The following is a 13659-nucleotide window of genomic DNA, read 5'->3' on the forward strand; positions in this document are numbered from 1 at the left end:
TCTATATGCACTAGAAAACTAAAAAAATTCATTGGGCTCTTGCGATATCTGCTTTATTAATGCGATGGTCTGCAACCAACCCCGCAGTATCTCTGGGATGTGCCTGTGCTGCACCAACATATTTGGAAGATTGATTAAGTATCATAGCACATATGCCATTATGGCAAATGAGTCTTGGTGGGTTCAATTTTATGTAATAGAAATACGAGTAAAAGTTTATTTCTGTCGAAATTATTTCTGTGAGATATGATAGTTTTTTTTTTGAGAGAAATTATTGTTGAACTAGGAATATATATAATACACACACACACACACACACACACACACACACACACACACACACACAGAACAGGGAAGTTTGTGACTTGCCAGAGGCACTGCAAAACATACCTGACACAATAAACAGAAATAATTCATTAATTAAACGGTAATTGATGATATTTTAATTAGTCAAGAAATATACTCTAAAGATGGTAATATGTTGTTCCGTATTTTAGAGAACATTTAAACTTTTTGAACCACTGGGTGGCATCGTAGTCTAAATTTGCCCATTCTTTCGACAGTTTCTCCTTGGTGTTTGGGCTAAAGAACTGAATGCCAGAGAAGATTACGTGAAGCGCAGTGTGCAGGGTAAACTGAACAGTGCCACTCAAAAACAGACTGAGTCCTATCTCAGACCCCTTTTCAGAAAGCTTCGGAAAAGGGTAAGGTTCCTTGGAAAATGCTTCTATTAACTGATTTTTAAAAAAACAATCTGTAAAGAGTAAATGCAATCTTGAACTATACACAGTAGCTTCCAAAAATAGTGATGATGTTTTTTCTTTTCCAGAATCTTCCTGCTGATATTAAAGAATCCATAACAGATATTATTAAGTTCATGTTGCAGAGAGAATATGTAAAGGTACGTTACCATGCTGTGCATCAAAATCACGGTATGAGCCTGTCTAGGTTGTGTGTGTGTGGATTATGTTTATTTAGCGTGGGAGTATTTTACATAGGAGCTTTAAGAGTAAATGTGAGTAAACGTGAAATGAATTAGTAGTGACAAAATCTTTTATTCTCTAATGTATTGTCAGCTTTATTTGTAGACGTTGATAATAAACTTTCTGACTACACTGGTTTTTTAGTCATTTTTAAGGTAGGTGTAAAGATTCTTCGGAGCATGAACTGGATATAGGCAGTGTTCATTTCATGAATGGGATTGGATTTCAAAGATTGTTCAAGATTATGGCTCGGAACAAATTTTCCCATAGAAACAATGTTATGTAGATTAGTTTCCCAGGCCAGCTATAAAAGCCTACTTAATCCGTAATATAGCTAAAGTATTGTACTAATGATACAATGGAATTTAACCACCCTTTATACTTCTATGAGAAAATGTTCCAAGTAAGGCCGCCAGAATTCATCTCTCCCATTTCAGAACAGCAACAATAGCAGACCCCTTGTCAGGGACGACTTTACCCCTTGTCCCGGTGTCTTTCCTCCTGAATGGGCTCTAGGAGGTGGCGGCAGGGAGAAAGCGCTCTTGTGGCCCGGAGTTCCAGGAGCCGACTTCAGAAAGGCAAGTGGAAGGCCGTCAGCTGGCGGAGGGGAGCACAAAGAGAGCGGCCTGCTGCACCAGCAGTGGGGATTGGATGCGGGCCCCTGCATCTGGGCCACAAGCAGAGTCTGAAGCGGAGGCTTCTCTGGCGGTGCCTCCCGAGTGTGGGAGTAGGGAATTTCAGCGTGACGGTTCCGGCGGCCGTTCCAGAGCAGTAGGTGGGGCTCTGCCAGAGAAGTGGGAACGACCGGGCTTACCCCCGTACTCTGACCATCTCTTCCCAAACACAGGGCCGGCTGGCACCTGTGGGTGCCGCAGCCTCATGCTGATGAGGCTCCAGTAGTGATTTTACTCCTTCTGTTGGAGAGCCAGCTGGTTTTATCGAAGGAAATGTTTTTGGGTTTTATGTCTATCAATTTTATTCTTGGATAGTTTCTGTTAGTTGCATGGTGCTTACTAAGGACAGTTGCCTTGGAATGGGTAGATGAGGTCACCATCACTGCGGGAAGAAACCACTTGTCTACTAGTGAGCGTGCCTTCCCTCTGGTTACTTTTTGCCTTTGCATATTTGAGAATCAGGTGAAAGTTCATTTTGCGTAGAGTACAGAAGAACCAAGAAACTTGAATAACCTATTTGGACAATTTTCTTTAGAAATTTGGGGTAACTAAATACTGGAAATTCTATCAGTTAATACCCAGTGTTAAAATTTGTACAATTCAGAATCAGTGATATAAGTATGTAATGGGCTTTTAAAAATTAAGCTTTCTAAAACTACTGAGTAGAGCAAATTCAAATTTAGGGTAGAAAATGAACTTCTAGTTAGTCTGTTGGTGGGCTAATTTTTTTTTTTTTTTTTAATCAGCTCTACATGTCATACACATAGGTATTGGATTTTTAAAATTAGAATATCTTTGAGACCTGACTGGTAAGCGTCTCTGAAACCCTCGGGGTCTTGTAGAATTTACTTGATTTCTCTTCTGGTTTTCTCCTTTTTTTCCCTCACAGGTAGCTGGGCTTGGTTTAGAAAAAGAGCCATTTGTCTTCGTTGGTTTCTGTCTTTACGTTTTGTAGCTTTTATTTTAAGGTTCTTGGCAGGTGGGAGGTTCTGAGTGGCCAAAGTGAAACGATCTCATCCTTAAACTATTCGACTCGAGGGTTAATATTTAATCTCTGTTTATACATCTGCTGTGGACCCTGTGTGATAGTCCCAGCTCACGGAGCTCCCGCTGCTTTCAGAGGTCTGTGCTGCTGTGCAGGGAGTGGATACAGTTGCGGGTTGGATTATGAAAAACCACTTAACCTCCATCTTCTTTGTGACCACCTGTGGAGAAGACTGGGTCTAAAGGTGACTCAAACTGGAGTTGGTGTCAGTGCATCAAAACACCTACCTGGTAATTCCAGATCTGAAATGTATTAATTTCCAGTGCACAAAGGTCGCAAAGGCATGTTTGTCTTTTTACTCACAGGATTAGCTTTGGTTTCTGTTTTTCCAGGACATTTGTGGTCCTGGGAAGGGCAATCGGTCACCTCATATTTGAATTTCTTTTGTTTGAATAATGGGAATGGCAATACTTTCAACATGCTCAGGACATGGATGAAGATTATGTCATAAAGGGCTGTGAAATACTTTAAAAATATGGGCCAACCCAATATTTTTGCTTTTCTGATCTCTTTCTTTTTAGGCTAATGATGCTTATCTTCAGATGGCCATTGGAAACGCCCCTTGGCCCATAGGGGTCACTATGGTTGGTATCCATGCCAGAACTGGTAGAGAAAAGATCTTTTCTAAGCACGTTGCACATGTTTTGAATGATGAAACACAGCGGAAATATATTCAGGTAAGCAGTTGGGAGGGAATGAAATTGCTCTGGAGGTTAACATGCTCCGATTCCCAAATCGTAAATTTTGAGAGCAGGAGAAGAATTCTAGCAAATTGGACATAGCGCGATAGGACACAAGTTCGCTTTTCCTAAGTACTTGTATTTAAGACCTCTTCACTGCATAAAATGAAGCCCTTGTAAGTTTCATACATAACGCAAGACAGGGTGAGGGGTTGTACTTTAATTACCATAGCACTGAAATAATGCTACTTCATTTGGTTTTGGGAGTTTAGTGAAGAAGGACAAATTTAGACTGTTTAGCAGTAAATCTCATTTTGTCCCTTCCCAGCTAGATTTAATATCTACAGGGTTAAAAAGAAGGAATGAATAGTAAAAATTTGGGCTTAATGAATGTAATTATTTGTCAGTAACATTTAGACAGAAACAGGTCTCAAATGTTGATAGTTTATTTTCGTACAGTCCTATATGCCTCATATAAACTTGTTTGCATTATTGTTGGGCAAAACTTTTTTTCTTAGTGGGGAAAAAAGTCAACTGTTACGCAGTTTTTGCCAAATTGTCAAAAGTCCCAGATTGTGTCTGTATAATGACTTATGCCGGATGTTACTTCTGAAGCTTGAAGATGATACTGGGGAAGTTCACTTAAAATGTAAAATCCACTTAAAATGCATAACGTGCTTTCAGATTTTGTGCCAGGGAACAATTATTACCATATTCATGAATTATCTTGCTATGTGATTTCAGTTCCAAGTGCTAAAGATTAACTTGTGTGTCATGCTTTATGCCTTATTCATACATATTAGCATTTTCAAATAGGAGTTCAACCTGACTCCCTAATATGAATTGTAGAATTTATAGAGTCCAAAAATAACTTGTTGAAATTCAAAGACCTTTCCATTTTTTAATAATAACCAGTGACTGTATTGAAGGCAAAAAGCTTTTATTTGGGGGGGGGGAAGTCATTTGGCTTTAACAATAAAAAAATTTCCAGTTGTTGAATGTGTTAATTGTGTTCAACTGTACCATAGCCAGAGCCATAGTGTGTATAACTACATAAATTGTCTCAAAGGCAGTATTTTGTTTCTCAGCAGTGGTGTCATTTCTACTTCCCCACAAACTGATTTTCTCCCTAAAATCCATCTAGTAGTTTTTAAGATTTCTGATTTATTTTTGGAAGCTATATAATGACCTTTTCCCCTTTCTTTGGTCTTCGTTTTTAATTGTTCCATTCCCATTTAAAAAATCCTCCTTTTTTTCCCCAAGATGATTAGGGAAAATTGGTAAACATACTGAGAACTTCAGGAAGGTGTCTGACTTAAACCCAATAATATTGTTGTGGACAGATGTAAATATGGTAATACAGTCTGGTGCATTCCTACCTAGCTGGTTGAGTGTGGGAAGCCGTGGAGTACTGAATAGATCCACGTCTGTTGGGTGGATGCTGGTGAGATGTCATGGGGTCTTAGTCACCTCAAACTGTCCTGTTAAACATTTTAATGACTGGTTTGGTTGACTATACTGAGAGGTTTATTTATTGGATTTATGGACAGCAAGAAACAAGAAAGAGTAGGGTGTGTGTTAAGGTGGAGAAGATGTTGGCATTCCAGAAGTTCTTGAAAGACTGAAGAAAAGAGCAGATTCTAAACAAATAATATTTAACAAGGATGACCATAAAAAAATCTGGATCCAGTGACCTAGTTGCTTGAGTATACAATCTGAGCAATGTATACGAGAAAGGATTGGGGAATTTAGTAGGCTGTACGTGCAATTGAACGAGTAGTATAATATGACTGCTACAAAGTGTAATGATAGCTTGTATTTCATCATTAGACATAAGGTAGCGTAGGTTCCAGAAGTCAAGAACATAGTTCTCTGTTATATACCCGATCTAGAACAGTACCTCACTCGTGGGTGCTCAATAAATATTTGCTGCCTGAATGAATACCATATGGGACAAGAGATGTGAAAATGTTCCTTTTTTACTCCTTGAAGGAGACCGTTGGAGGGGATCTGAGCACAAGAGCTGTGGATAATAGAGGAGCTCTCTGGTGGGATGGGGAGTAAACTTGGCCTGTAGTTTAGGACCGGGTAAGGTATAGGAAGGAAGGAGGACCTTTCTAATGAGTGTAAGGAAACAATAGTTCTCTTTTTATTGAACTTTTATTTTGAAATAATTACAGATAGACTCACAAGAAGTTGCAAAAAATAGTACAGAGAAGCTTTTTAACAGGCACAATTGCCCTGAGACAGGAGTAGGGCCACTGGGAAGATGTGAGGGAGATCCCTACCACTTGATGTTTGCAAGCATCAAGTTAACTCTTGCTCTTTTCTCCTAATGTTTATTCATTTTTTTTAAGTTTATTTACTTTAAGAGAGAGCGAGCAAGCAGGGGAGGAGCAGAGAGAGAGAGAGAGAGAGAGAGAGAGAGAGAGGATCCCAAACAGGCTCCACACTGTCAGTGCAGAGCCCAGTGTGGGGCTTGGGTCCATGAACCCTGAGGTCATGACCTGAGCTGAAACCAGGAGTCAGATGCTTAATGGACTGAGCCACCCAGGTGCCCCAAATGTTTATTTTTGAGAGAGAGAATAAGTGGGGGAGGGGCAAAGAGAGAGGGGGATAGAGCATTTGACGCGGGCTCTGCCCTGATAGCAGTGAGCCTGATGCGGGGCTTGAATTCACAGAGCATGAGGTTGTGACCTGAGCTGACGTTGGACACTCGACTGAGCCACCCAGGCGCCCCAGCTCTTGCCCTTGTTGGCCCTTTGATGTCTTTGATTCTTCTCTGTCATTTCCCTTGAGGCCACTGCTTAAACCTAAGGTTGCAAACCCACATGCCCATGACAGGTAGTAAGTGAGCTGAGTGTTAAACACCTGACCCTCTGACATTTGTTCTCCTACTTTTCATACGGACACAGATAGAAGCATTGTTTCATTTTGTCTCGACTCTGACATGACAGGGGACAGTGCAAGCTAGTGTGAGGTGTCAGCCGATGCTCGCCCCCGCTGCCGCTGGAGTCCCTTCAACTCACGGTTCCCTTGTAGGAATATGGGTCAGTGTTCCATCTTCCTCTCTTTTTAATTAATTTTTTATATGTGCCAAAGATCTTTTTTCCAAGATATTGTGTGCTTCTATTTTTTAAAATATTGGCACCAAATTTAAAAAGTTAGCATTGTGTTTGGACAAACAAAAATGCTGATTTTTGATGTCTTAAAATAAACCTATGGCGCTAAACAGCTCGAGGCCAAAGAATGCTGCCCATCCCCCCAACCCCCAGTGGCGGAGTTTTATGAAATTCTTGATTGTGATGAGCTGAGTGGTTTGCTAAGCTGTCTTTTGAATCTCCCTCCTTGTTACTTTGGTGTTGAGGTGGGGTTGATTTAGAATATCTTTTTTTTTTTTTTTTTTTTTTTTTAATGGACTATCCTTAAAAAAGGGATACATTAAGTATATTAAAGTCAGGGGTTGACAAACTTCATCTTAAAAGATAGGAAATATTTTAGGCTTTGCATTTCCTAGGTCTCCATTGGAACTGTTGAACCCTGCAGGCTGTAGTGGGAAAGAAACGGGTGGCCTGCGGACCGTAGTTTGCTGACCTCTGGTGACTACCTAGCCCAGACATATTCTTTGTTAAGGTATTTGCTGAGTAGGTAATTGTGGAAGTCATTTAATAGGGTCAGTATTTCTTTTTAAACTGAGCTATGATAAACCTAAATGCGTGAGGTGTACCAAACTTAATTGTACAGTCCAGTGATTCCTGTAATTTTTTTATCTAGACAGGAGAACAAGGTGGAGATACAGAATGTTTCTAGTGGGACCCCAAAAGTTTGTTCATGCCTTTTCCCAGCCCAAATTCTCTTCCCATCAGAAGTGACCATTTTTCGGACTTGTGTTACTATCAGTTAACTTTGCCTGTTTTTGGACATCATGTAATGGAATCTTGGATGTATGGAAAAATTATTTTTGTATTTAGACATGCCGGTGAGAAATATGTGTGTTAGGCAGTATGGTTGAAAACAATTCAGGAGGCTATTTTATAGTACCGGGATTTCATCTTTGGGTTTTCTGCAAACCTCTGTAGAATTTAAACTGCGAAAGTTGTTTGAAGTGTTCTCTTGCTCACAAAAATTAAACACACCACAGGGAGGGTGTTTTCACTGTGCAGATCAAAGAAAAGTTGTATAGTTGATGAGCTGGTCTCAAATCTGAGGTTAGATTCAAATTGGTGGTAGTAACTTTAAGAACTTTGTTTGTTCTGCCAAATGCAGATGTAACCTTTGGCCCAGATTTGAGTAAAGCTTCTTGTATACAGATTATAGGAGGCTCTTGGTTATTTAGAGACCTTATAATTCAGTCATTTAAAGACCTCTCTTGAAAAGGTTCATATCTTGGGCATGCTTGTCCGTAAAGAAGAGAAGGAAGAAAGGCTGAAATTGTCATCAGGCGGCTCTGCTCTGCAGGCTCACTTGCCATGTTTCTTCGCCTTGGCCTGTGGCCCAGAAACCTGGCTTTTGTCAGTGACATTGACAGTCTCCCTTGCTTTTTGGCTTCCGTTGGGTTGGTAGTGAGAGAGGCTCGAAGGCATTTTGTAGGTGGGAGAAGAACAGGTCAGAAGTATTGATGTCCCTGGCTTCCTCCCGTGGGGTCAGTGAGGGCTGATGGCATCCCCTCCCCAAGGCCATGTCTTCTCTCAGGAGGCCATCTCCACACAGTTACTTCTGGGTTTCGGTAACTACAGTCCTTCTTGCCCCTTCAGAGCACAGGCTGGCTACAGCTTCCCAGTAGTGCTGGTTCGGGGACACTCTGCCGTCTCTTGTTGGGCCCAAGACCTGCCCATGCCTTTGCAAAATTGTTGGAATTACTGCCATCACATGTTCAAGTTTGATCGTGCTCTTTGTTTCCTGATGATAGTGTCCTGAATACATGTAGATTAATTGATCTGTGTACTGTATTATAACACAGATTTCTTTGGTGATTAGATGATGAAGGAATAATACTCCTTCCAAATACTTTTCATGAGGTTTCACTGTTGTGAAAAGCAAATGTCCTGTAATCTTCTCTGGTGAGTTGTTGTCAGTAATCCAGATTAGTAAATTCCCTAGTAAAGACATCATGTCAACATTTTCTGTCAATTAGTTCAATCTATATTTCGGGCTCTGGGTATGTTTCGCCTACACTAGGATTTGCCAGATTTACTTGTTCATGGAATATTTGTGAATTTATAATCATGTGTTGCCGAAAATGGTATAGCAGAAACTTGCATTACTGCACTGAGTGGCACAACTTGATCTGTATGTCGAATATACAGTATCACGGTTAGCTGCTAAACATTCCCTATGCGTCCCTATGCAAATTATATGTCACACTTGTGGGCCGTGTGGCTTCATGCTACCTCCTGGTGTTTTTGGCTGTGCTAAACCGTTTCTTAAAGGCAAGTTATCTCATGATAACAAACTGTTTACCCATGTAGTACTCTCTGCTGTATTACATTTTTAGAGAAAAATATGGCTAGCATTTATCAATCATACACATCACCTTTTAATATCATGGAATGCCAGTGTTCAGTAGAAACACATTTTGGGGAATGCTGATCTAAGCTGTGTGTTTCGTTTCAACTGGCAGCTTCACTGATAACAAATATTTAACTTGGGGTATTATATCGTCTATTTCTTAACTACATGCATGAAAAAAAGTCAGATTGCCTCGTCCGCTGAAAGCCTGGTAATCAAATAAAGGAAATCTTTGCCCAAATCGGTCCTTTGGCATAAATTTTCACCTAACTTAGCTAAGCGGGCAAATGCTGTTTTCAGAATGGGATTATCGCTGGTCATTGTACTTTGTTGTTACTTTCTGTGAAATGATGAATGAGCCTGTGAACTGGAAATACGTTCTCTTCCAGAAAAGAAGCATCCAGACAGGTGAGAAAGAGAGCAGCTCTGTTCTTACTGTAAACTATAAAGGCACAGTGAGTCAGTCCCAGGTTACCACTTGTCTCTAAAGTTCCATTGAGTTCTGCAGATACTGGAAATTTTTATACTTTCAGCACTTGCAGTGGGACTTTTCATCATCCCAAGTAGTGAGATCCAGATGAGTTACTTAAAAGGCTAGCATGAGTTATTTAGATGAATGCAATTTTAATGGTGTTCTTGTGTGAAAAGAATTCCGGTAAACAGTTTTTGAAGGATTGGTTTTTTCATGCTTAACTATGGGTGTTACTTGAAATTGTAGAGATTAACTTTTAATCATTAAGTACACATTTTTTTGAACATCACACTTGAGGTCAAATGAGTATTGCTTCAGTCCGAAGTCAGGATTCGTTTTTAACTTAATTTTCTCATGTAAATTCATTCCTTTATTAGAACTTGGGCAGTTCGTTGCTAGAATTTTAAGTAGCTAGGTGAAAAATGGCACTCATCCCTTACTCTTGACATTCTCGGGCTGTATCACTAAGTGGATCTGTGCTTTCATTTTCAAGGCTTTGTTCTTATAGTGTAGAATAGTGACAGGGACAGAAATAATTTCATGAGGTGTCTTCTCTGTACATCGTACAAAGATTACTTAAAAGCAACGACATTAAGTCCTAGTAACTAATGAGAGTTTGTAAAAGAAAAGGCAAATCCAGCTAAAGAATTGTGATTGTAGTTTGGTTTGGTTTTAGAAAATTATTATTTTCTGCAATAAAAAAATTGCTAATTTTTTAGTGGATGCACATTGATATAATAATCGTTCATTGATTTGTCTGGGTGTAAACTTTCATTTTGCAGGATTCATATCCCGTATCACATGCAGGTACTCCATACTGTACCTATATTGGGTGTGTGTGTGTGTGTGTGTGTGTGTATATATATATATATTTAATGTTTTATTTCGTTTTGAGAGAGTATGAATGAGCGGGGGAGGGGCAGAGAGAGAGGGGACAGAGAATCTGAAGCAGGCTCTGTGTTGACGGCAGCAAGCCTGATATGGGGCTCGAACTCAAAAACTGTGAGATCTTGACCCGAGCTGGAGTTGGACCCACAACAGACTGAGCCTCCCAGATGCCTCTATATTTGATATTTTTATACTTTATCTATAATATTCTATAATGCTTTAATTAGATTTTTTAAACATTGTGAAATATACATAAAATTTACCATATTAATCATTTATAAGTGTACAGTCCGTTAATTTGTGTAGATATTTTCCTAGAAACATACTGATTTAAAAAAAACCAGTTTGGTTGAATTTGTTTGGGGGGGAGTTATTAAGGAGCCATTAATACAAACTCTGTAGAATCTGGAAAGGTCAAGATGTGGGGCTGTTTGGCACTTCTAAAAGTCCAGTCTATGGGATGGGGCTAAAAACGAGGAATAGTGGCTGAGAATTAGGATATGTAATCCAGAGGTTCCTTCTGCCTTACCCCCGTGGGCCCTACTGCCCTTCTCCTCTAGCAGAAGACAAGTTAACCTTCTGAGGGATTTGTACTATTCGGGAAGGTTGACCTGCCATGGTGAAAACAGGATGCTGAAGTGAAAGCCTCGTGTTAACAGGTGAGACCTGTAGTTCCTCCTCTCCCTGGGTTCCTGTGATGCTGGAAGCCTGCTCAGGAATTTAGAGGATTCTTCTCTGTGAACTGACTCAAGAGAACAGAGAAAATACTACCATTTAGTATTTCTCCAGTGACAAAACGAGATTGCTGCCGTATTGTACCCACATGAAGTTCTGTTCTTGACCAGCCCTGCCCATTCAGGGACTTTCCCTTGGCTCTCCAGTGCCTTGTTCATAAATACAAATGTTTCCCAAGGACCTTCAGACCTTTAGAGAAAGTTTACAGTGTGAAAGAGACCAAATTAGAAAACACATAGACACACATAGAAAAAAAGGAATTCAGAGATAGAGCTGTAGTATAAAGAACAGGAAAAAACCAAAACCAAAACAAAAACCCTTCAATTAAAAGCTTAATTAATATCTTTAGGTAAGGCTGTAACCATGAAGTAAGATTATGCCACAAAGAAAAGTCAGAATCAGAATGACCTCTTAGAAATCAAACATGACAGCAGAAATGTAAAAGCTAAAAGAGAAGGATAAGAGAACGAGGGAATCAGTCTAGAGGATCACACTATTCAGATTCCAGGAAAAAGTGAACAGAGAAATTCAGAGAAATCTGAGTAATAGCAAATGAATAGGAAAGATCTCCCATCAAGGCCTAACACAGTAAAACCCTGGAAGGCTAACGATAAAGAAAAGACTTTAAACGCTTCTGGAGAAAAGAAACAGGTGGTTTACAAAGATTCGGGAATTAAAAAGCTGTTGCCCTTCTCATTAGCAGTACTGGAAGCTGCGAGACCGTGAAACAATACCTGGGTAACAGAAGGAAAATAATTTTCAACTCAGTCATATTCCTGTCTAAACTGGCAATTAAGTGTGAAGATAGGCTAAAGAAATTTTCAGACGAGTCTCAGAATGTTTTAAAAATGTGACCTCTCAAATACCCTTCCTTGGAATCATTATAACTAACATTTATTTAGTACCTACTGTGTGCTTCACTTCACTTGAGAGCAATAATATGAGGTTGATGGGATAATTTCTGTTTTACAAGTGGGGAAACGGGGCCATGGAGAAGTTAGTTCCCAAGGCCACACAGCTAGTAAGTGTTGGAGTTCGGATTTGAACGTGGGTAATCCTCACTCCACTGTGTTGGATTGCCTCTACTTGAGGATGTGCTCCACCAAGATGAGGGAGGGAGATAAAAAAGATCCAGGAAACCAGATCCAGCGCAGGATTGGGGTTGGAAGGAACTGCCCGGGTGAAGGGGAAGGTCATGCTCTAGGATGGTCACAGTGCAGAGAGATCTGGAATTCATTTGTTCTAGGTTGGAACACCTAGAGGGCTCCAGGAGAAAAATGGAACAGATGCATTACCTGTTGTGTTCAGTCATTTTGAGTGTAGTTTCACTGTGGAAGAGTGAAATGGTGATACCTACATAAACAAGCAAAAAGATAGGGAAAGATACGAAAGGACATACTGTCATAGTATACTCTGTGGCTCTGCTTTGAGCAACATTTGGGTAGACATCTGCAGTAAATCCTGAATATTGCATTCACTAGTAATTGTATTTGGGGAATATGGGAAAGAGAAATTTGTGTGTGTGTGTGTGTGTGTGTGTGTGTCTGTCTGTCTGTCTGTCTGTCTGTGAGGGGCCAGTGGGTGTGGTTTAAGGATTAACCGTCCAGACAGAAAAAGTCAAGCACTGTCAGTGTAGTGTTTAGAAAGATGGCAGTAAATACCGAAAGAAACACTTAAGAGATTTGAAATGATTATCTCTGGGGTGCTGGAATGGGGGATTGGAAAGGGTGAGGCAGAGGACTGCCATTTTTAAGTAATATGTGACTTTAAGAAAATAATGATATATATACAAAACAAGGAGTTATTGCTTAGTCCATACCCTGTGTGTTGGCAAACCTTGATGGTTCTACATTCACAGTGTATCTGCAGTCTGTTCCCTTCTCACCACCGTCACTGCTGCCACCTGGGGTCGGCCACCGACGTCTCTTGTTTGGATTATTGCAGCGTCTCCTGCCTGGGCTCGGAGCTCCTACCCTTGCCCTTCCCCTTTTTTTCCTTTTAAGATTTTATTTTTTTATTTTTTATTTTTTTTTTATTTTTTTTTTTAATTTTTTTTTTTCAACGTTTATTTATTTTTGGGACAGAGAGAGACAGAGCATGAACAGGGGAGGGGCAGAGAGAGAGGGAGACACAGAATAGGAAGCAGGCTCCAGGCTCCGAGCCATCAGCCCAGAGCCTGATGCGGGGCTCGAACTCACGGACCGCGAGATCGTGACCTGGCCAAAGTCGGACGCTTAACCGACTGCGCCACCCAGGCGCCCCAAGATTTTATTTTTAAGTAACCTCTACACCCAACACAGGGCTCGAACTCACGACCCTGAGATCAAGAGCTGCATGCTCCACTGACTGAGCCAGCCAGGCGCCCCGTATCTTTGCCCCTCTTCAGTATCTGCACAGCACCCAGAGTGATCCATTAAAGTATGAATCGGATTATGGCGCTGTCTTGCTCACAGCTCTGCAGTGGTTCCCCGGTTCATATGGAGTTAAAGCCAGAGTCCTTCTGGCCACGCCCCATATGCACACACGCCTCTTCCCTGCTTTGTTTTTCTCCAGAGCATTTATCATAATCTCACATGAAGTGGTTTACATATTCGTTTTGTTTCTTGTCTGCGTTCCCTCATTGGAATATAATCTCAATGTGTGGGATTTTTTTCTGCTTTGTTACCTGTGTTCT

The 13659-nt window shown here is 40.5% G+C and overlaps 1 protein-coding gene across 6 annotated transcripts in view; it reads left to right on the top strand.

Annotated features, from left to right (window-relative positions):
• PRPF18 (pre-mRNA processing factor 18) overlaps positions 1 to 13659 on the top strand; it is a 102089-nt gene that overhangs the window by 83855 nt on the left and 4575 nt on the right. For 4 of the 6 annotated variants that reach the window (XM_045060902.1, XM_045060903.1, XM_045060900.1 and 1 more), the window contains 4 exons: positions 564 to 704; positions 830 to 901; positions 1421 to 1561; positions 3224 to 3379. In XM_045060902.1, the coding sequence (XP_044916837.1) occupies positions 564 to 704; positions 830 to 901; positions 1421 to 1561; positions 3224 to 3379 (510 nt within the window). The remainder of the gene's footprint in view (positions 1 to 563; positions 705 to 829; positions 902 to 1420; positions 1562 to 3223; positions 3380 to 13659) is intronic. The other 2 variants (XM_006933263.5, XM_003988115.6) reach the window with 1 other exon arrangement.

This window comes from Felis catus, chromosome B4 (assembly GCF_018350175.1).
Source record: "Felis catus isolate Fca126 chromosome B4, F.catus_Fca126_mat1.0, whole genome shotgun sequence".
NCBI lineage: Eukaryota > Metazoa > Chordata > Mammalia > Carnivora > Felidae > Felis > Felis catus.